Here is a 21,360-nt window from a genome sequence, read left to right on the forward strand (position 1 = left end):
CAGGTTAGGAAGGTCCAAGCTAAAACAAAAACTATTGTTCTACTGAGCTCTTACTCTTTAAGTTGTGCCTTGGGCTTCATTTGGATTGTCCTTCCTGTTTCCAATAACTTGAACAGTGACAAATCGTTCAGTAGTTGATCCTGACACCTCAATCCTTGTTATTTTTTCATACACGACTGGAGGAAAATACATTTCAGCAGAGCTGTGCTTTACTTTGCATTCACTTCTGATTATCTAAAGATCATAGTCAGGCTGTACTGAAATATTGATCTTTCAGTAGTAGTACTAGCATTTCTGTGTGTGTGTGTGTGTGTGTGTGTGTGTGTGTGTGTGTGTGTGTGTGTGTCTGCGCACGCGCGTGTGTGTGTGTGTGTGTGTGCTCGGAACCATGCAGCACTGCATTTTCTGTGACATTTCAAAATCTCGCTTTCATCCCACTCATAATGCTCTGCGTGTAGAGCACATTAGTCAGTTTCTCTGAAACAATCCTCTCTTTTAGATTCAGTCCCTTTGTCAAAGGCTCGGGAGTGAAAGTTTTGAACCATGGGAGTGAAGATTCTATCATCAACCCTGAAGAAAGACATCTTTCTCCCTGCAGGTGGATGATGGAGATGTGTGTGTTTATTCTTTTTTGCTGGCCTCCCCTCACCTTTCTTTTTTCGCTCTTGATATTCATCACACCAAATCATTTTCTTATCTCTGGACCATCAGCTCCACAGCTGGCTGCCACTCTTAACTCAAAAGGTTGATTCCATATCACCTGACAAAGAGCTTTGCCCTGACATCACTAGTGACCCTCGCAGAGAGGGCCAATCCCAGAACCCATTGGCTCTGACAACGAAGGCCATTTAGCCTGTGGGGTCAACGGCTATTATTCTGGGGGTTCTGGTGTAGTCAGCGGATATACGGATAACGGATACAGTTTACAGTCCGATCAGCAACTTGACATGCGGGAATGTAGTTGGAGTTAAGAGCGTCTACGGCTAATCTCTATAAACAGTGTCTGCATATGAACTCAGCTAAATCGTCGTCAGACGATAGCCGATGGGTTCAGAGAATGCATTTCGGCAAATATATTCCGCCTATTTTTCTTTCCACACAGACTGTTAACCTGCAAGCAACCGAAGCCCGCTCAAACGTGATTGTTCAGCACTACTTTGACTACAAACGGAAAACACATGCCAAAATCATTTTCTGCATTCATTTGCATATTTCACAGAGATTAAGATAGGGCTAACGTTCGACCATGTTCTCATGCACTACAAGATAGGCCAGCTTTGGATGTGAAGATGCCTCAGTTCACCACCTCACCAGTTTTTATTTATTGCCACACCAAGTATCCAACCCATTTTCATCTCGCAGCTTCCCCATAGTAGGTTTTCAGGAAACACTGCTGTCAACACTTGTCATATTTTTGGCTCCCCTCTTTTCACCCTTTACCTTCCTAAATAGAAGCAGAAGAGTGAACAGAGGGACACAATGGTCACTGCAAAGGATAGGTTGTCTTCCTCTTCTTTCTTTCTTTTTTCTTGTACTCTTCTTGCTTTCTTCCTTACCTTTATTTTACCCTTTACTTACCTTTCCTACTCTACTCTCTGCCCCTCTCCATCTGTGCAGCCCTAGTAGCTCTGCGGAGTCCAGGCCCTCTTTGATCTGTAGTCCAGAACACAGGATGAGAGTTATCCGCTGGCAACAACAAGAACATCCCATTAGGAGCTGGACAGAGCCTTGACAGACACTCTTTGCCGCCGCTGCTGCTGCTGCTGTTGCTGTTGCTGTTGCTGCTCCTGCTTGGCTCCTATAAGCATACTGCCGACTGCTACCGATGCTGATGATTCCCTGTGCTTCCCTCCAGCTCAGGGTGGGCATTATTGGCTCAGCACACTTGACACACACACTCAAACTCAGGTTCACTTGTTGAATTTAAAATGTTGAAATGCTTTCTTTATTTCAGTTTATTCAGTTAGACATGGAGTCGTCCCCCACTGGTGTTACTAGCAATGAATTCTGGCCGGCCGCCATGGTTGATCAAGGTGCCTCAGCAGAATTGGGATCTTTGGTTTTAGGCAGGAACCATCTGATGCGAGAGATAATTTGTCAGACAAACAGTCTCCCCTCAAGGTCCATTAAATAATTGTCCTTTGTTTTCTTCAGCAGATGGAGTGTGCCCAGTTGTCATGGAATTGTACGTATTATAATATTAAGCAGTTGACACAATAATCTCATCTCAAGGTCCTTTTAGTAGCTGATCTGGAGCTTTTGATCTAATCACACAATCTTGAGCATTTTGCTTCTACACTTGAAGTACAAAAGAACTTCGGGGCTTTTGTGCTGATATCCACTCGGCCTAATTTAGGCTATTATACACCACAATATATAGATAGTGTGTTGTGATAGACATACATTAATTAATACAGTAAACTAGAGGCTTGTTATAACTTCAAAACGTAAACTTTGATTCCACTGCTTGGGCAAAATAAGCGTGGAAGAAGTGGGCCTGGTGATGATATCGCCATGTAAATCCAATATTTGTCGTTTCTTTTTAGTAAAGGAAACATGTACATAACTCTCTGTGTAAGTGACGGATAATAACTTGGACACAGACGCTAGGTCACATTAAAATAAACTGACTGATAATCATTTTTTCACATTTCGATGTAATCGTATCTGCTAAATTCTATATCGTCCTTGTTTTTTCTTGATTTTGTGGCTCATACACGGCCTGGTGATGTCGCCTTGTTATCTTAAACAGACCGAGCATTTGTCTTGGTCTCTATTGTTTTGGCTTCATGCACAAACTCAATGGAGCCCATTAATCACATACTCATTGAAAATGAGCATATTTGTTTGAACATTTGTGAGGATCTTTCAGTGCAGTGTGAGGCAGAGGAGCAGGATTTATCAAAGCTGTGCAGGCTGTAGATGTTACAGTCATGGTATTGCTGAAAAAGCATTATTCCGTCCCCTTATCTTCACCGTGCATCTGACATGTACAAATCACACACACACATGCAGAGATACACACACACACACACACACACACACACACACACACACACACATATATATATATATATATATATATATATAATGTGAGTAATTAATGCATGTATAGACACATGCACGCTTGCATCCTCACACACACAGTCTCATACTCTCTGTGGCTTCTGTTTCCGTCACAAACAACCAGTGATGGATTGGCCCTTTCCATTTTAAACAGGGAGAAAACACATGCCCCCGGGGACCCTTGTGTGTGGAAGTACTTTGAAGTGTCCACATTTAATTCTTCTGTATGATAAATGAGGGGAGTGCTGCAGTTGTAGCCCGTGAGGAAAAAGCTCAGCTCGCTCAACGAGGGGAGCGGTAACAAATGTAGCGATAGCTGATAAGCTGACTGTGTCTCTTGCTCTTGCTTGTTGTTCTGCTCCCTGCAGACCCCCACAGCCAGATAACAAATCCATCCTATCAATCAAACCCATCAATGGCTGGCTGCAGATTAGAGACAGTGATTTTGGGGCTGATTGGAGTGGAAATGCTGATTACACCTCCCTCTTTTCTGACTTGATTACACTGTGCCTGTGTGTTGTCAAGCTCGGCTGCTGAGCTGTAATCACTGGAAGCTAAGAGCAGAGGCCTTGGCTCCTAAATAGACACAGACACAGACACAATCACACCAGTGGCTGTCGAGCTGTGATCATTGCTCGGCCATTGGAAAGGCCTATATATCACACTGTCAGAGCATCTGTGCATGCTAACTGCACACAGGCCAACACGTGTGCAGACGTGCACGCATTACACCGAGATAAGGAAAACTCCCGCTAATAAATCTTTTGTCTCTCTTTTTTTTTTCTCTCCCAACTTGTTATGTACATCGCCTCCCGCCTCCCTCCTCCTCCTGCTTCTCTCCACTGTTCTGGCCTACTTCCATCTCAGATTGTCCCGCGCAAACACACACAGTGAGCACAGTGAGCGGAGTCCTGATCTGATCTTTATTTAGTTGCTTCACCTTTTAAAAGTAGAGCAGGTTCCAGACAGTCTCTTCCTCAGCCACCTCATCTTCTAACATTAGCTCCCTCTACTCCTTCATCAATGTGCTCAAGCATCACCGCAGCCATAGAGGCCTGCCTAAGATTGCCTTTGATTGTCCTTTGCCGTGGCTAATAGGGGTCGCTGTTCCTGTTGTGTGCAACAAAAAACTGCATGAGCTACTTGAAGAATGTAAGTTTAAGTTTAAAATGTTGGAAAGTAATTGGTTCGAGTCGCTTTCTTGTGTTCAAACTGAATGAAAACAAAACAACTGCAGAAACACAAACTCAATGATTTTGATGATGTCACTTAGAGGTACATGTCTTCCTTAAATAAAGTCAGGCCTCTTTCAAATGTGTTGCTAAATATTCAGTGACTTGTTTAATCAACCTGGAATTCTTTGAAAGCTCGTGATCTATTCCGCCGTGTGAAATGTCTAACGAGAACATCTGCCGGGCGTTTTTCTTCATCTTCAACACGGAAGCACAATCTCCACAGGAACGCTGTCTAAACAGGGTCACCTTTTCAATTACTCAGGCTAATGTTTATTACTCTAATAACACTTTCCTGCTTTTAATCCTCAACACACCATTTTGGGACTGCTGGCACGACTGTGTGCCTAAATCACATTCTTTTCATCTCTGTTTCATATGTGTGTGTGTGTGTGTGTGTGTGTGTTTGGTAGGTTCACATAAAATTCATAGCTCTCTGTGTCCCGGTTTTGAACTGTCTTTGAAGCCCCAAAATGGTTTCATCCAGCTTGTGTTAGGTATCATTTCAATTGACACCATGCACTCTACTACCAGTGCTTTGAATCGAGCATACTTGCATGCTTGTTAGATGGAAACAGCTGTCAGGGGAGATAGCGAGAGTGACTCACTCCTCTCTTCCTCACTTATCTCTTGCCTATTCCAGTCCTGCTCCTCTTATTGTGACCTCCAAGAAAGTCAAAATATTCTGTCTCTTTTTCTATTTTTTTCCACTCTTTTTTTTCTTCTCCCTTTATCATATTCACAGTGAGTGCACGCAGCATTGTGACTGTTTTTTTTTTTTTTTTAAATGTTATGGCCAGAGGTGTGCTTTGCACCTGTGGCACAGGTTTCGGATTGGAATGAAAAATGTATCAGTTTGGTTGTGTGCAGCGGGCTCGTGACAACTTCTAAACATTTTCAAGAGGTTTTGTTTTTTTTTACTATAAAAGCTTTTCTCAAAAGGGGAATTGAAATCTGTGTGCAGGAGGTGTAGCATCTCTGCAAACTAATAAATTGCATCTGGAATCCGCCACAGAGGCTGCTCTTTTGGTTTAGTTCACTTTACTCGACAATAGAAAGCAGCATTTACATCTCAGCTTGTTTGTCAAGGATAACACAATAAAGTCCAGGACGTATGCTGCTCCCGTGTTAATTAGTTAACGAGGAGATGTCAACATGTGTTAACATCTGAATGCACAAAAGGGCTCAGTGATATTGTAAGAGCTAAAGTTAGCAGCGACCTGCAGTGAGGTGGGCGCCGGTAGCATTGTCGAGGATATGGCTGACTCCATAACCACCACAGATAGTTTTAATGGTTTTACGCACACATCGGTTTCTTAACATCATGACAATAACACTTTTTTGCTTTGCTGTCGTTGTCGCAGCAGTCCAATGTTGAAAGTCAAAACCACTTCACAAAGAATGGCTGGAATCCAGAACTGAGTAACTGTGTGGATGTCCTGTTTGCATGTTTGACTTCACGGACATCATTATTTATCTACGTGGTCAATTCTCCGGCCAAGTTGTCACAGAGTCCAAACTGTGATGTCTGCAGCTGCACAGAATGGAGCTGGAGGCTTTGCCTTGTGGACTGTTTGAGCATCCAAAAGATACATTTTATGCTGGGCAAACTATTCATGCGAGAGATTAATAGGCAGTATATTGCCATCCACAAACACAGTTGAGCTGCTACTTATTGAATTGGATCTTCTTTTTACAGCCTTGGCCCCTAAAGGAGGAAAATTAAAACAATTATTGCAGTTTATAAAATGAGTCTTATTGTTCCATCTTAAATAATAACTTTAATACATTATAAGGTAGCATAAATATTCAGCTAGGGGACATTATTCAATTGCAGCACTTAGATGGGACACGAATACAGTCAGTGTCAGAAATAAGAAAGCTGCCTCGCCCTGCGTGTACAGAAATTCAACAACAAAAACTGATGAAATCACATTTCTTATTTTAGGTGATAAGCACAACACACCTACAATACGCTGATGGCGGACAGGGTTTTAGAACCTGACATGTTTTCAACGTGCCTAGTTACACAAGGAAGTCAAGATTGCGCTGATGACAGATAGGAATTCCGCTGTGGTATGTTTTGTTATTTTTAGCGCCTGTTGGTTCATGTCTGCCTCCTGCAAGACCATAACATAACGTACAGCCCTTTAATGCATACTTCCTTTCTGAGTGTGTATCTCTTAACGTGCCTGCCACACTGTTTACTGTTACATATTATGTGTGACTTCTGCATACCTTTTTGAGCTTCTTATTCTTCCAGCAGAACTAATGGACGTGTGTTTGGCCATAGACATTGAATGACTCATAGTGTAAGCGGCACCGATAGGAACGCCTGTTCTCTCAAAGCTGGAATAATTGACAGCAGCTCATCTATATACAGAAACCTGTACTTGTGTTAACAGAAAGCTGAATCCAGGTCAAGTCATTATGGCATCATCAATTAAAATAGAATCATGTCAAACAGCTGGCTTACTGCCTGTTTCTTAACCTATGAGACACGCTTTTAGTCAGGGAACAAAGGTTAGCACCCGAGATTGGATGGCAAAGTCTGCTAGCTAATTTGCTTATGTGCAATGTGACGTATTTCCGACTGAAATGGAATAGGTGTGTGTTGTCATTTCAAGAGAGATATGATCAAATAGTTGAGGGTATGAAATGAAGCGTCTGTGCCCTCAAACGCAGAGTTGTAGAAGGATATGGAGCTTTAAATCAATCAATCAGACTTAAGTTGTATAACATGTTTCACACGTGTAAAATGTGACAACACAATACAACACCCCACACTACCACCCTACCATCCTACACACAAACCGATAAATGACTTTAAATAGTTATCAATAGGTAGCAATCAATCAACCTACAGTGAAAAACACCAGAGGCAGGATTAGATTAAATACAAACTCTAATACTAATACCTAACCCTAACCCTAACCCTTAATACCAACGTATACCAAGAAGCATAAATTGCTTAAAGGACAGTAGACCTCCCCTCCCCACACCTCCCTCACCCACGTTGTTAGATCAGGAAGTGGAGCATGAGGGATAAATGCATAAATTAAACCACAACTAGTCTTTTTTTTACCGACTGATATCCAAACACGCACCTCCAAACCCACGATATCACTCTAGTTAGCTCCTACGACCCACGCTGCAGCGGCCACATGCTGTTTTATACAATGGAAACGGCCAATTAGTTGCTCAAAATCACATTGGATATAGTCCACACATGCACATTCACTGCGTTCGTCTCTCGCTCGCTCTTTCACGCCGTACCTTGTCCCCCTGAATAGCCTTCTGTGTGATTTTGCCTTTTCAACACATAAGAATCGCACCACACTGGCAAACCAGCCCGATAGCTTATCACGTCTGAGCACACACACATATGGACTTGCATGTAAGTGTTCATACACTCATTCACCCACATATGTATTCACACACACACCCTTACACACTCTCGCTCTTGTGTATTTAAAGTGGCAACCTTCTGTTTTTGTTCCTGCTGGTCCCCTTGGCCTGTTAGGGACCTCTGATGCTGCTGTTTAATGAGCAGAGGCTTTCCTCAGACTTCTAGCTCTAAGTCAAGTCTGCTTCTGTTGCTGTGTGTCTGCTGTTGCAGCTCTGACCAGAGCAGACACACAGGTCTGTGTCCCAAGGCTAATTGCTGTTACTTGGCTGTCTTTCTGTGCTCCACTCTCATTGACTCCCCGGACTCCAGGGGGATTCCCGTAGGCACCCAAAGACAAACAAACCTGGGCGGACAATCGATAACGGATGCAAGAGTTACCGCTCAGCGCAGCCGCTGATTAAGATTCCCTGGGAATGTGTGTGTGTGTGTGTGTGTGTGTGTGTGTGTGTGTGTGTGTGTGTGTGTGTGTGTGCGTGTGTGTGCACCATGTAAGAGTGTGAGTATGTGAAGGTGTTTACTGATTGTCCCCACTCCTTCGGTGCTAACTGGAATCTTCAGCCTGTCTCTAAGGGCTTGTTTATGTGATTTTGATTAAGAGCATCACGGAGTTCAGATACATCCTCACAACAACTTCACATTAATGCTCACAGGTAATTATTCCCACATCTCAGGTTCACAACCGGGTAGGTGAGATCGTGTCTGTGCCTAATAGTGAGACCTAATCTACTGACAGTGTTAAATGAGTAAGCTTCTGTCTTTCTGTTGGTGAGGAAATCCGTCACGCCAATGCAACAACAACTCACAAGTCATCAGGGCCGGTTATCGTTACTCAGTATCGGGATGGTATTCACCAAAATAACCAAGTACCATGTAGTATCAAAACTTCTCCAGGCAAATGCATTCAACCCTTTTTGTACCCAGATATGGCAAAAGATTACTTGTTTGTATGGTTTTATTTGTGTAAAAATCAACTGTATGGGGAAGAGTGATGGCGACATTTTACACAACCAAATGCTTCCATTCACATAATGATGAATGAAGTGGAAAAAAAGGTATCAAAGGAAATACTCTATTGGTGTCGGTATTACTTTAAGGGTACTGGTATTGTAATTTTCTAAACGATACCCAGCCCTACAAGAAATTTAACAGCTATTTAAACTCCTATACATCCACCTTATATAATGAGAAAGAGAAACACATGTGACAACTAAATGTACAGTAGACTCTCAGTATAGCACACCTCTTTACCATAAAGTCAATTTAGGGGCTATGACTTTTCTTTTCCTGTTTTCACTTTCTTAACCCTCAATTTAAACTTTATGTTTCATTCTACGTTTGAATTCCTTCCATCCTCTTATTATTGTTTGTATTAAAAGAGCAGCATTTTTTTGTTTCCCAAAGTATAATCAAATAAACCAATATTATTTCTAATGTCGATACATCTTTCCAGCATGAACACTGTTGATTTCCAGTTGAAGACCATTTAAGTGAAATAATCTCACGTTGCTATTAGGAGTCAAAATCTTATGGTTAACATTCTGGGATTGTCTTTATATATATATATATATATATATATGGCGTAAGAAATTTTTAAAAGCAGCGTACTATATGGTATGATCTGTCCCTGTGCGCCATTGACTGCGAGCAAGCAATGCTGCGCCTTAGTGTCATCTCGCCTCTCTTCACCCTCTGTAACCTGCCATTCCCTCTGCTCCCCTCCTCTCTGGGCTCATGTTTGCTTTTGTTCTAGTCTCCAGCCCGCCTGACTCATAATGATGATCTTGACCAAGTGCAGGGAAAGGTCAAGGTTGGCCCGAAAATTGCCTCAAAGCAATCAGCCTTGTCTCTCCGCGCTAACAGTGTGAGCTCTCCGTCTCTGTCGCCATCTTGCCATCTCTCCATTTCTCTCTCTCCTTCCCCGGCTCTGTGTTTACCTGGGGGGTTAAGATGTGTTGGGGAGGATTGACAGCAGGAGGAGGAGGGGGGTTGTGGGTGGGTGGGGGATGGTGAGTCCTGCTTTGAAGTCTCGGCTCTGACCCGCGGCAGGGCGAGGGCTGGGAACTTGAAAGCACCAAGTGCCACTGCCTGGGTGACATTTCAGCACAGACCAGCATGACCCAGCAGGGTGCTTGTGTGTGTGTGTGTGTGTGTGTGTGTGTGTGTGTGTTTGTGTGTATATGTGTGTGTCTCCTTATGGCTTCAGCTGTCCTCAAGGACTGCTGACTCTTGGGGGCTATTTGCCTCCATACCAAAGAGATTACCTTTCATTTTATGAAATACAGAATCCCCCTTTCAACCTCTATAACCCCTCTCTCAACAATAGTGCCATTGGGATGCAATGCTACATCTGATACCCCTATTACAAATAAACACTCAGACAGTACACATGGATATTGCATGAGCCATGGCTACATGTAATATTTGATATGGTTTTCAGAACACACACATGTCTCCTTTGGGTCAGCTGTTCTTTCCAGCCCAATGTGCCTTTCCTCTGATGACTTCACACACATGAAAGACTTCACTTTAATATGTCACACAGTACCCGCGCACTCAGCCAAAAACATCAAAGCCTGCCTGTGGCCTGTTAGCTGGACGAATGTCTTAATCTACTGCCCGATTGTGTGTGTGTGTGTGTGTGTGTGTGTGTGTGTGTGTGTGTGTGTGTGTGTGTGTGTGTGTGTCTCTTTCTGTCTGTCCTGCAAATGATGTAAACAGGTGTTAACATGTCAGCCCACAAGATGCCACATGCCGCTGTGTCATGATCTCCTGAACAGCTGTCCCTCCCGCTGTTGTGTGCGTGGGTGTGTGTATGTGTGTGTGTTTACTGTAAAGGTTATAAATGGCTGCAAGAGGAGCTTCAGCCCTAGATATTGTGCAAAGCCAAGGACAAACAAAGAGGAAGGGCAAATAATGAAATGGAGCTTTATGGCAATAACTGATTTCCTCAAAATCACTTGGAATTTTCATCTTCTAGATTTAGTTGGTAGGGAGAGAGACTGTTCAGTAAACAACAAGTTCATCCTTGCTGCTAGCTAATGTCTCCATTAACAGCCATAACAAATGCCCTTGAGCAAACTCTACCCCCCCCCTCTCTCTTTGTCTGTGTCTCCGGATTAAAGAAGCAGCTAATAATACCTCCAATGTAAATGTACATTTCTATCCTCAGGTGGAGATTGAGAAGCTGGACTACCACCACTACCTGCCTCTGTTCTTCGATGGCCTATGTGAGACGGTTCATCCGTACGAGTTCTTCGCTCGCCAGGGAGTCCATGACATGCTGGAGCACGGAGGCCCCAAGATCCAGTCCGTCATTCCCCAGCTCATCATCCCCATCAAGAGTAAGTCCGGGAGGGCGACTACTCTCACGCTTTACAAATCACACTCAACATGGCTCCGTTTTCCCAAGTGACCCCGAGTGTGTCGATGTCATTTTAACTCCACTGTGTTCCCCGTATTAAGAGAGAAACCAAAGATGACCAAAGTAACTGGCTATTATGTTTCAGCACTAAGATGTGTTGTATAATGAATCACACAGGACCAATATCACAGCAGTCTTCTACATTACAATACTATTCAATTAACTCCTGCAGCCAAATGTTTCTACAATCTGATTCATTTACATTAGTATGACTAACGTTTAACCTTTTAAAATATCATTATTATTTTTTACCAGTGGCTGAGATCTTAGTAATCTTAGAATTTAATTGAAGCCTTAATAAATATTTATGTCAATATTTCATATTTTGATGACACCTTTTGAACTGATCTCAGACATTTCTCAGTTGCTTCTAGTGTAGCTAGCTGCAGCCTTAAATAAATCGGAAGCTAATTACACACACGTTTGAATAAAATACCTGTTATAGTTGCTAGGAAACATGAGGCCTCTTAAAGAAAGTCCTTTGTAATTTTCTCAAGATGTACCTAGCTTAAAAATACCTGGGAATACATTAAAATAACAGTATTATCAATTTGAAATGAAATGATTAAATCAATAATAATAATATGCATCTACTGTATATCTAAAATGTATTGATATATATGTTTAATAATGACACACAATGGCACTCTTACCCAACAATACAATAGTGCAGCAGCAACGCACTACAACTAAAATAGAACAACATAATTTACCAGGAATAGACTCACCTGTCTTACATACTTGCGGTACAACAGATGCTAACATTATCATGCAACCAGTCTTGTGACAAGTCCTAATTTGGTTTCACAGTCATGCGATTCCTATTATTACATTAACCCTCAGGGCGAAGCGTCCTTGTTTTTGCATTTGCCGGAAGAGGTTGGTTCTAAAAGCATGCCTGATAATCTGCCATGTGCAATGTGGTGACAAGCTACATTTAACTGTGTCATTGTGGTGGTTCTCCTTACCTTTCCGCACTGACATGTTTCCACACACACACACACACACACACACACACACACACACACACACACACACACACACACACACACACACACACAAGTTGGCAGATAGAGATGGGTGGAAAAGTCAGGTCTCAGGTCAGAGTGGTCTATGAATATAGACATCAGAATTTACAGTGGAGTGGACGGGAAAGAGGAGAGGAGAGAAAAAAACACGAGGAGAATCAAGGTACAGGGAAGTTAGAGGAATGCAGAGTCTGGCTTTTGTTGGAGAATTTCAGCACACATGCACAGTCTCACACACACACACACTGTCTTTTGTTTTCGGCGCCGCTGCCAAGCAGAGTGTCAGTTTCAAAGTGGGAGCCTTTAAGTGGCGCCCAGTGAGCCTGGGATAGTGTTCATGTCATGGGCAGTTGGCTGCTGGTGTGTACGTGTATGTAAGTGTGTGTGTGTTCTTTGTTTGTGTGTGGGTGTTGGACGTCTGTGGAGGCAGAGGGGCGTGACGGCCAACACTAGGCATGGCTGTTGGAGACACAGAGACATGGTGACAGGCTGACCCTGGCACAAAGTCTGTCACCGCACTGCACACTGCACTGAGCACACACTGCAAGGTCTTAACCATTACACATTTTACAGTGTGACACATATCTAGTTTTGTGTATGTCTTTTACCAACACTATTCCAAATGATGGAAAAAGAAGTTTTTAAGTAAAGCAAAATGTGTTGAATACATTTAAATGTGATCCTTTTCATTAAATATATGGATGACCTAATGTCCATTTTGCTCTTTATCAAGCGGCACCCACTTTACACCCAACTTGACATTATGCACATCGCGACCGTGCCACTCGCTAACTTGGACAGTAGTTTATAAATTCAAACCCTTCAGCAGTTTTAGTCATTTGCTTCTGGGAGGCCAGCCCAAAGGTTATGGTTATGCTCCTCATGAAAACACACACTTTGCACTGATAATGGAATTTTAAATGGCCTGCTTCTTATTAACTTCTTGGTTTATTAAAAATCAGGCCTGTTTCGCCATCCACAAGGCAAAGCCGCCAGTCCGTGTCTCTGTTGCAGATTAATTACTTTTCTATGGAGCAGGGAAGAAGAGGGGATGGTGGAAAAAGGAAGAAAGTAAAAAGCCGTCTGCAGAATAAAATGCCAAGATATATATTTTTCTCCTCTGACGTTAATACATCTTCAGTGTGGCTGGCAGGCTCTTATCTGCAGAGCGACTGAGTCACGTCAGGCCCTGGTGAATTTTGATGATGACTGCAGGTCACCCAATGAGAATACACAATGAAGGAGGCTCTAGCTCACATTATACTCTAAGGCCCTATCCTCTGTGACTTAAAGGCTGAACTCTTTCCTACTGTACTGTTCCCTTAACCTCATGTCAGAAATGCTTCACGTCAGAAACACTGCCTCATACTGTAACAGGCGAGAAAACAAGAACATACTTTTAGTTATGGGTGTTTGTTTTTTCTCAAAATGTATTTTTTTTTTGGAAGTAACCGTTGAAAGTGCAGGAGGAATATGGCAAATGGGTTTTATATGAAACACTGAGATTTCTTTAAGTAAAGAAAGGTTCTGATCCTCCTCAGCTAAACAGACCATGACTTAAGAAGAAAGGGTAAATATTACTGAAATGCTGTGGTTTGGGTTTTTCTGACTTCCTTAAATAGGGAGAAGGATTCAGAGCCATGCCTCCATTGAGCCTCAGTTGATTGGCATAACATTTGTTCAGCTTTGGACAAAAATGAGACTTTCATTAAGAGAAGATCATCAGTTACGCCTCTGCACGGGAACATCTTCTTCTGATCTGAAAAGTATATTTATACTATGAACGAGAACATTTCACTGTTAAACTCTCCGACGTGTCACCCTTCCTCTGACATTTCAAAGGAAACAGAATACAAGGTCATTCATGCAAGGGGCCTGTTTCATTTTCAGTGTGAAAATAAAACAGGTCCTTGCATGCATAGATTATTACTTTATTCAGATTTGTCCCAACACAGGTTTTATACCAGCATTAATATATCAGGCCCTCGGCTTCCTTCTCCCCCGCTCTCTTAATTTTTTTTCCCTTTCTCTTTTTTTCCACCGGCAAGACGAGAGTGGCGATGAATAATTGAACAGTCCCCGCGGTCCAAATGTCACAGCAGGGAAAATTGTTTGCGCTGGCTGGTAATTAGAATTTCATTGTTTGTTATGTAGGTTTGAAATTCCTGTCATTCCACATACCACCTTATCTCGGTGATGGCAGATATCTCCGCGTTTGTCTATCTGGGGAGACACTAAGACAGAGATGGAGAGATGGCACGGAGCACAATGCATTCGCTCATTCAGCATCATCTCCACTGCTGGTCCTCTGTATAGGCCTCACACACACACACACACACACACACACACACACACACACACACACACACACACACACACACACAAAGAAACACGCTCTCAAATGGACACAAAACAATGGACCTGGCGCCACTAGTCATTTTCTCACACGCACACACTGACATTGAATTAATGCAATATGATGAGATTGTAAAATATTTGATCCCTTTCACCTATCACCCACTTGTTGAATATATGATTTCCTTATTGTATAACTTCATTTTAAACGTTTTTTTTGTTGCGCGCGTATCAGTGTGTGACTGTTGTGTGCGAGTGTATGTGGGTCTTGCTTGTGACAGCTTTGTGTTTGCATATGAGCTGCTTTAACAGCGGCAGAGGGTGATGCAGTATGCTGTTCTCTGAGTGCTCTAACTGTCACACAAGATTTTATTTAGTGTCTCTCTCTCAGTCAGTCTTCTCTGTGCAATAATGGTGCGAGGGATCAACTGTTGGGATTGGTGAATCCGTAGTAACATGACTTGCAGTAGGATGAGGAAGACAGACTCCCTGTGGAAGATGGAGGACTGGCAGTTTGGAGACTCTCTCTGTGGATTTATGTTGTTGACTGAACAGGCGTCGAACCAAATTAGAAGCCCTGCCTCCAAGTCGCTTGTAAAACAGACACTTCATCGCACTTGTGGCAACGAGCGACGCCGTTATCAACATGACTGAAGAGTAAACACATTTCATCACTTGTGTTTTTCTATTCTTGCCGTGTGTTCTGTGGGATTAATGTGACCGGCCCTCTTGAAGAGTCAGGTGTCAAGAGAGAAAAGAAGAATAGAAAGAGGGAGGGAGAGGGACAGCATTAAGTTTAGGAGAACCTGTTGCAACAGACATTATCAGCGCTTCAGGTTTCACTAAATGAATATATCATTTGTTAGGAAGAATCTGTGAGATCTTTCCGTTTTAAGAAATATAAAAAGACAAAAATATTTTGCCAGATTGAAAATTTGCCTTAGAGTTCAGTTTTTGGTGCTTTCTACAACTCCTTCTTTCTCTCTCTCTCTTTCTACATCTCTCTCTCACCTGCAAACACACTCTAATCTTTCCTCCTCTCTGTTTACCACAAGCTCTCAGTGTCTCTGCTCAGACCCTGTTTTCTTTGTTTTGACTCTTTTTATTTTTTTAAATGTTGTTTTTTCATTTCTTTCCTGTTTTTTGTTGTACGTGCTTACATGCAAAAAAAAGCACTGTGATGCCATTTTCATCCTCTTTTCGTGAAAGTAGGCATCAAATGACAGTTTCATAAAGATAAATAGCTCAGGCCTGTTTTTCTAACTTGGGGTATGCTGTCAGTCTGCACAGGGAATTAACAGCACTCATGCAGAAGCTCAAATAAAAATAAAAAAAACTTTAAAAAGCACAAATAAAACAAGGGTAAAGAACTAGAAAAATATGTCAGTCTTACTTGCTAATCACAATTATTGTCTAACCCTTTGCCCTCCGCCTGTCACATCTCTTCATCTCTCTCTCTGACATTTTGTCTTCTGTTGTTTTTCTCCTTTCCTCTTTCTCTCTCTTGATCTCTCTAGCCCTCCATCTCTCTCGCCATCATTCCCTTTTGTTCTCTCTATCAGTGGGAGATGGAGTTAAGTGCAGCTGTAGGCCAAATAGCCCAGTGATTGGCTCTCACTTACTCCTGCCTCCCTAGTGCATTTGAAATCACTGATTGCAGAGAAGCCCGTCTAAATCAAAGTCCAGCTATAAAGGAAATGCTTTCAAGGGAAAGGGAGTGGGTTGGGGCTAAGATGTATGTGTAATTTGTGCATGCTAAACCCACTCCTATGTATCATATGCAGTTGTCAGAATCGCTCCATATTCACTGTTCCTCTACCTGCCTGAACAAACAACCCATAAATTGGGTCTAAAAAGTAACTGACCGTTTGTCCTTTCACCCCCGTTTTTCTCGACCTCTGACCTTTTCACCTTTTGTCCTGTCCTGCCCAGATGCTCTGAACACGAGGAACCGCCAGGTGATCTGCACCACCCTGAAGGTCCTGCAGCATCTGGTGATGTCTGGAGACATGGTGGGAGAGGTTCTGGTGCCCTACTACAGACAGATCCTCCCCATTCTCAACATCTTCAAGAACATGAACAGTGAGTTCCAAACGCTTAAGTGTTCATTCATGGACAGATGGAGTGTCAGCATGACGAAGCTCTGCGCTTCTGTGGAGCAGTATGTGTAAGCAGGCCCTTTGTGTTATAAATCATTGTACGTGCTCTTACGTCAGTGAGTTGAAGAACAGTAAACATTTGCGAGCCTGTGAAAGGCAGCGATAGGTATTCATGTGCGTTGTTCAGCCTGTGTTGAGGCTTTCGTAGGATTAAACCAGGTGATTCCACAGAGCTGCTCAGTTCTGGCAAATGCTATGTCGATGTTTGGTGTCTCTTCTTGTTTCACCGTGCATCTGGTGACTTCCAGGCAGAAAGCATCCTGTTTTCAACCCCTTTGTATCCTCTGTTGATTCCTATGTATTCGCCTGTCCCTGAATCCTTTTTTCCTTTTCCTCCCACCACTTTAACATCCACTTGACAGAGAAGCTCCATTTTGTCCTTTCTGCTGTCAGTCATGCTGCATTGTGCGGCGCGGTCGAGCAGGAGACTTTGTCCTTGCTCTCTCTGAAAGCCTCCACCTCGGTGACACCAAGACCTTGGGAGATTGGCATCAGATAGGCAGGGCTCTTTGTGTGGCTGTGTCAAAGCACTTAGCATGGTGTGACATGATGTGGGACCATTGAAGGATTAGAGACACAACGCAATCCCAAACACCGCTCACCACACAGTCAGTAGGATGTGGAGAGTGACATTGTGAATTAATCATTTAAACACAGGCTTTAACAGGAGAAAACACAAGGCTTTAGTCTCTTAATCAATATCCAATTTGAATCTCTTGTCTCTTTAATTTGCTTACATTATCTGTTACTATTTGCTGAGGGTCTAAAAAAAAGGAAGGAGATAGCGAGGGAAAGACAAAGAACGGAAAAGAAAAGCCTGCCTTATTAGCGCGTGGCCATATGCAAATCTCCTCTGTAAATTAGCTGTCAAATCAATCCCCTAAACCGTTTTGAAGCGTGAGTTTCTCCGCCACAGCGCAGGCTCAGCAGTTGGCCGTTGAACCCCACCAGGAATAGTTTTATCTCCGCCTGGTAGTTACCCGCCTGTCTACCCACCTGACTGCTTGTCTGTCCTCCTCTGGCGAGCATCGATTAAACCCGAGCCAACCTCTCACCTGGCAGACGTCCCTGCTATTGACCTCTCCTAGAGAGACTAGTCTGGGCCAGGGAGGGGTCCATGCAGCTGCCACAGCACAGCACCCAATTGGCTAAACAAGGCAAGCACTTTGTAGGCATCCAGTAGAGTTTCTCTTTTAAAGTTTGGTTGGAGTTGAGGCGGAATGATACAGAAAGTTTAACCAAAAGTAAAGTACACACGTTTGTATAGTTAAGAACTTTCATAGATAGATAGGATATTTCCAGTGTTTTTTTTCTCCCATTTTCATCTAGAGCTTTACTGTTAGATGAGCTGTCAATTCATGTCCTGCACCACCCACTCCCTGTTAACACACAAAGATACGACTTCAAATACAGAGAATGTACGCTTTCTCTGTTGGGGACCAAACGCTCTGTGAATCAGAACTCTGTGTTCTTTTCACTCTATTACGCAAATATTTCAGGATTGTTGTTCTCTCACACTTTTTCTCTCCCTGTGTGTGCCTTTGTCTCTGTCTCTCCTCTGTTTTATGTGACTTGTTTATATCGATATCAAAGCTTTCATTGAAGTCCATCTATTATCTAATATCGCTTATACACACCTCCAGCTCTATCCCACGCTCACTTGGCTGTCTCATCCAGAGCCAGGGTGTTTGCCTCTAGCAGACAGGCTCGATCATTGTGTTTAATACACTACAAGACACAGAGGACTGTCTAGTAGTGTGTGGTAACATCTCCGTTTGACTCTCCCACACTGTAACTCACAGAGCTTGCATGGCATCCCTCTTATCTCCTGAGCCACAAACAGGCCACTGTCCAGTATGTGCCATGTGTGGGTCTCTACATTTGTGCGCATCTGTCATGAATAGATCTGTTGTGTCCCGTCTGCAGCTGTTGACTTCAGTGTGGACGAGGGCCCCAGCTTTCTTTCTCCGCGTCTCTCTGTTCACTGTTCCCTAGGTCTGTGCCAGCCTCGGGCACACAATGCTCTACTAGACGTCCACTACAAGCTCACATATACGACACAAATATATATATAATCGCACGTTGTCCCAGCAACAAAACCTGACTTTGTCCCTGTCTCCTCGGTTATTCTAACTGTGAATCAATAGGCTCACAGCCACTGCAGCCGCCACAAGGCTACATTTAGATATCACCAGTATCTCACCCATCATGGGACAGATCCCCTAGGCTGTGTTCACACACTCCCGCTGTGTTGCTCCCACTCTGAGACAGGGTTGCGACCTGTTAAATTGGTCTTTATACTTATCTGAGCCATTTTTACAGGATCAGAGCTGGAGCTTTACAGCCATCTCCAAAATGGACCCTCGGGTGTCCTCTCACTCAGGCAAAGCACTGGACCTCTGACCAGGAGAGCACTCTCATGCCCAGCATGCTCAGCCTCTCTGGAATCCAGGCCTCTGAAGAAAGAACAGCTCCATTGTTCAATGAGAAACAATGTTGCTGTTTAACTCCAGGCAGCCGGCTGCCATTCTCACCACTGACAACAGTAATGCGTCATTTTGAAGCGCACACAATAATGAGCAATCACACAGTATCATCGTTCTTGATGTAGCCCTTTGTCTCCTGAATCAGCGCTCTCAGCTTTTGTTTGCTTTGTGCCTTTTGCGTATGAGCTATGTTTGCGTGTTTATGCGTGTGTGTGTGTGTGTGTGTGTGTGAGAGACAATAATGAGGATAGTGTAGGAATTCCTCCAATGCGATTTGCACGGCTCTCTTGTTTGCTTGCTGTGATGAATCTTATCCCTAATGAAATGCAACAACGTTCCTTATGAAGGAGAGATGTGCTCCCTCATCCAGCAAATTCCTCTTCTCAGCTCCAAAAGAAGGGAACTCATCCACTGTTTGTCATCTGAGGAAGAGAGAAAGGGTGTTTGTGGAGTTCTGAGTAAACTACACTGAGAAAATATTCTGGGGTCTTGAAGAGGGGTCGAATGGCTGCCAATTCTGACTACGGCCAGACATGACCGACCCACATTGAATACAGATTTGTTCTACTATTACCTTACATAGAGCTGATCCTAATGAGTTCCATGCAGTGAGGTATACACATTTTAAATGAATAAAAAGAAGTACTCCGTATCTGATATCCTAAGTCGAGGTATTGAAATCGATATTGGGAAGAAAAAAAGAAACTCTGCTCTGGAATTTTTGTTTCGATATATGCCAACATACGCAATGATACAATCTATCTGCTTTGACCGGCCGATCATTTTCAGCATTCAGATGTGTGTTACACATCTCGATCAACATGTGGCAACATGTTTACCAGTCTATAAATATGTTTCTAGTAGTACAGAGACCGGTACACGCTTAGAATAGCTTGAAGCACAGCTCATTGATAAATGATTTGATTACAGAACATTTATATTCACTCAGCCTCACCATTTCAAAGACTACACAAGAAAAGCATAAATGGGCAAAGACTACATAAGGGGATGTTTTTCAAGACATCCTCAGCCTCTTCATCTCTCTACATTGTGTCTGAATGTAGTTGATGTTTGCCTCCAGGGCTCGTCTGGTATTTATTTGAGCCTGCATTGTAGCATTGTTGTTGTTGTCCTGATGATTTTTTTCCGCTTATCTGTAAGGTTTAGGTCCTTAAACTCCTATTCATCACTGACAAATACTCTCTCTCTCACACACGCACACGCACACGCACACACACACACACACACACACACACACACACACACACACACACACACACACACACACACACACACACACACTGAAACACACATTCCCACACTCGTACGTATATTGCTCACACACGCTGCGGTGATCTGGTTCATTTGGCCTCTTTTATCTTCCCACTAGGAATGTGTCCAGCTATGATAAGGTCTCACCCACATGCGTTGCTGAGTCTACCACACACACACACACACACACACACACACACACACACACACACACACACACACATACACTCACAGAGGTTGTGATAGTAGCTCTTTGTCTTCTGTGCCTGGGCGACTGTCGAGGTTTTTCTGTTGGTGACAGATGCAGCGCTGTGGCTGGCCACTCTGTCTTCCCCCGTGGGCCTGCTTTATCTGTGCATCACATGACACACACATGCACAGACGCATACACTCACAGCTCATGTTGGACGTCTCTATGAATACGTAGGATCAGTTACAGCCCAAGCTGATCGTTGGAAACGGAAATAAACAGGAAGAGCGGGCTGACCTCGTAACCCCTCCCGCTCCCTGACAGAATAACAAGTCAGGAACAAGGAGGCAAGGACATTTAATCAACTGTGGCTGGAGATCGTGTACACATATGAAATGGCCAGCATGAACACACGCACAGGCAAATCTAATCCAAAGCTCTTTTTTTTTTTTTCTCAACTCATTTTAATCTGACAGAAGGCCAAGCGTATGCCAGTGTACTCGGCCACCTGTGCTCTTGTCCACAATACAACGTAATGCCCCCGTTTACTGCCAGAACACCGCTCTGTTGTATATATGGTGCCGAAGTTAATTCCTGGGGATTTCCATTCACAAACATTTGTTTTATTTAATGACCTTTTCCAGCTGCTATTGTGAAAATGAATTCACTGCCATGTTTTCACTGTGTGCATAGTGACACAACGGAGGTGACCATGCCCACACACACACACACACACACACAC

General features: G+C 43.2%; 1 protein-coding gene across 3 annotated transcripts in view; it reads left to right on the plus strand.

Annotated features, from left to right (window-relative positions):
* pacrg (PARK2 co-regulated) overlaps window positions 1-21,360 on the plus strand; it is a 145,969-nt gene that overhangs the window by 70,512 nt on the left and 54,097 nt on the right. For all 3 annotated transcript variants that reach the window (XM_029460893.1, XM_029460894.1, XM_029460895.1), the window contains 2 exons: window positions 10,877-11,048; window positions 16,444-16,593. In XM_029460893.1, the coding sequence (XP_029316753.1) occupies window positions 10,877-11,048; window positions 16,444-16,593 (322 nt within the window). The remainder of the gene's footprint in view (window positions 1-10,876; window positions 11,049-16,443; window positions 16,594-21,360) is intronic.

This window comes from Cottoperca gobio, chromosome 22 (assembly GCF_900634415.1).
Source record: "Cottoperca gobio chromosome 22, fCotGob3.1, whole genome shotgun sequence".
NCBI lineage: Eukaryota > Metazoa > Chordata > Actinopteri > Perciformes > Bovichtidae > Cottoperca > Cottoperca gobio.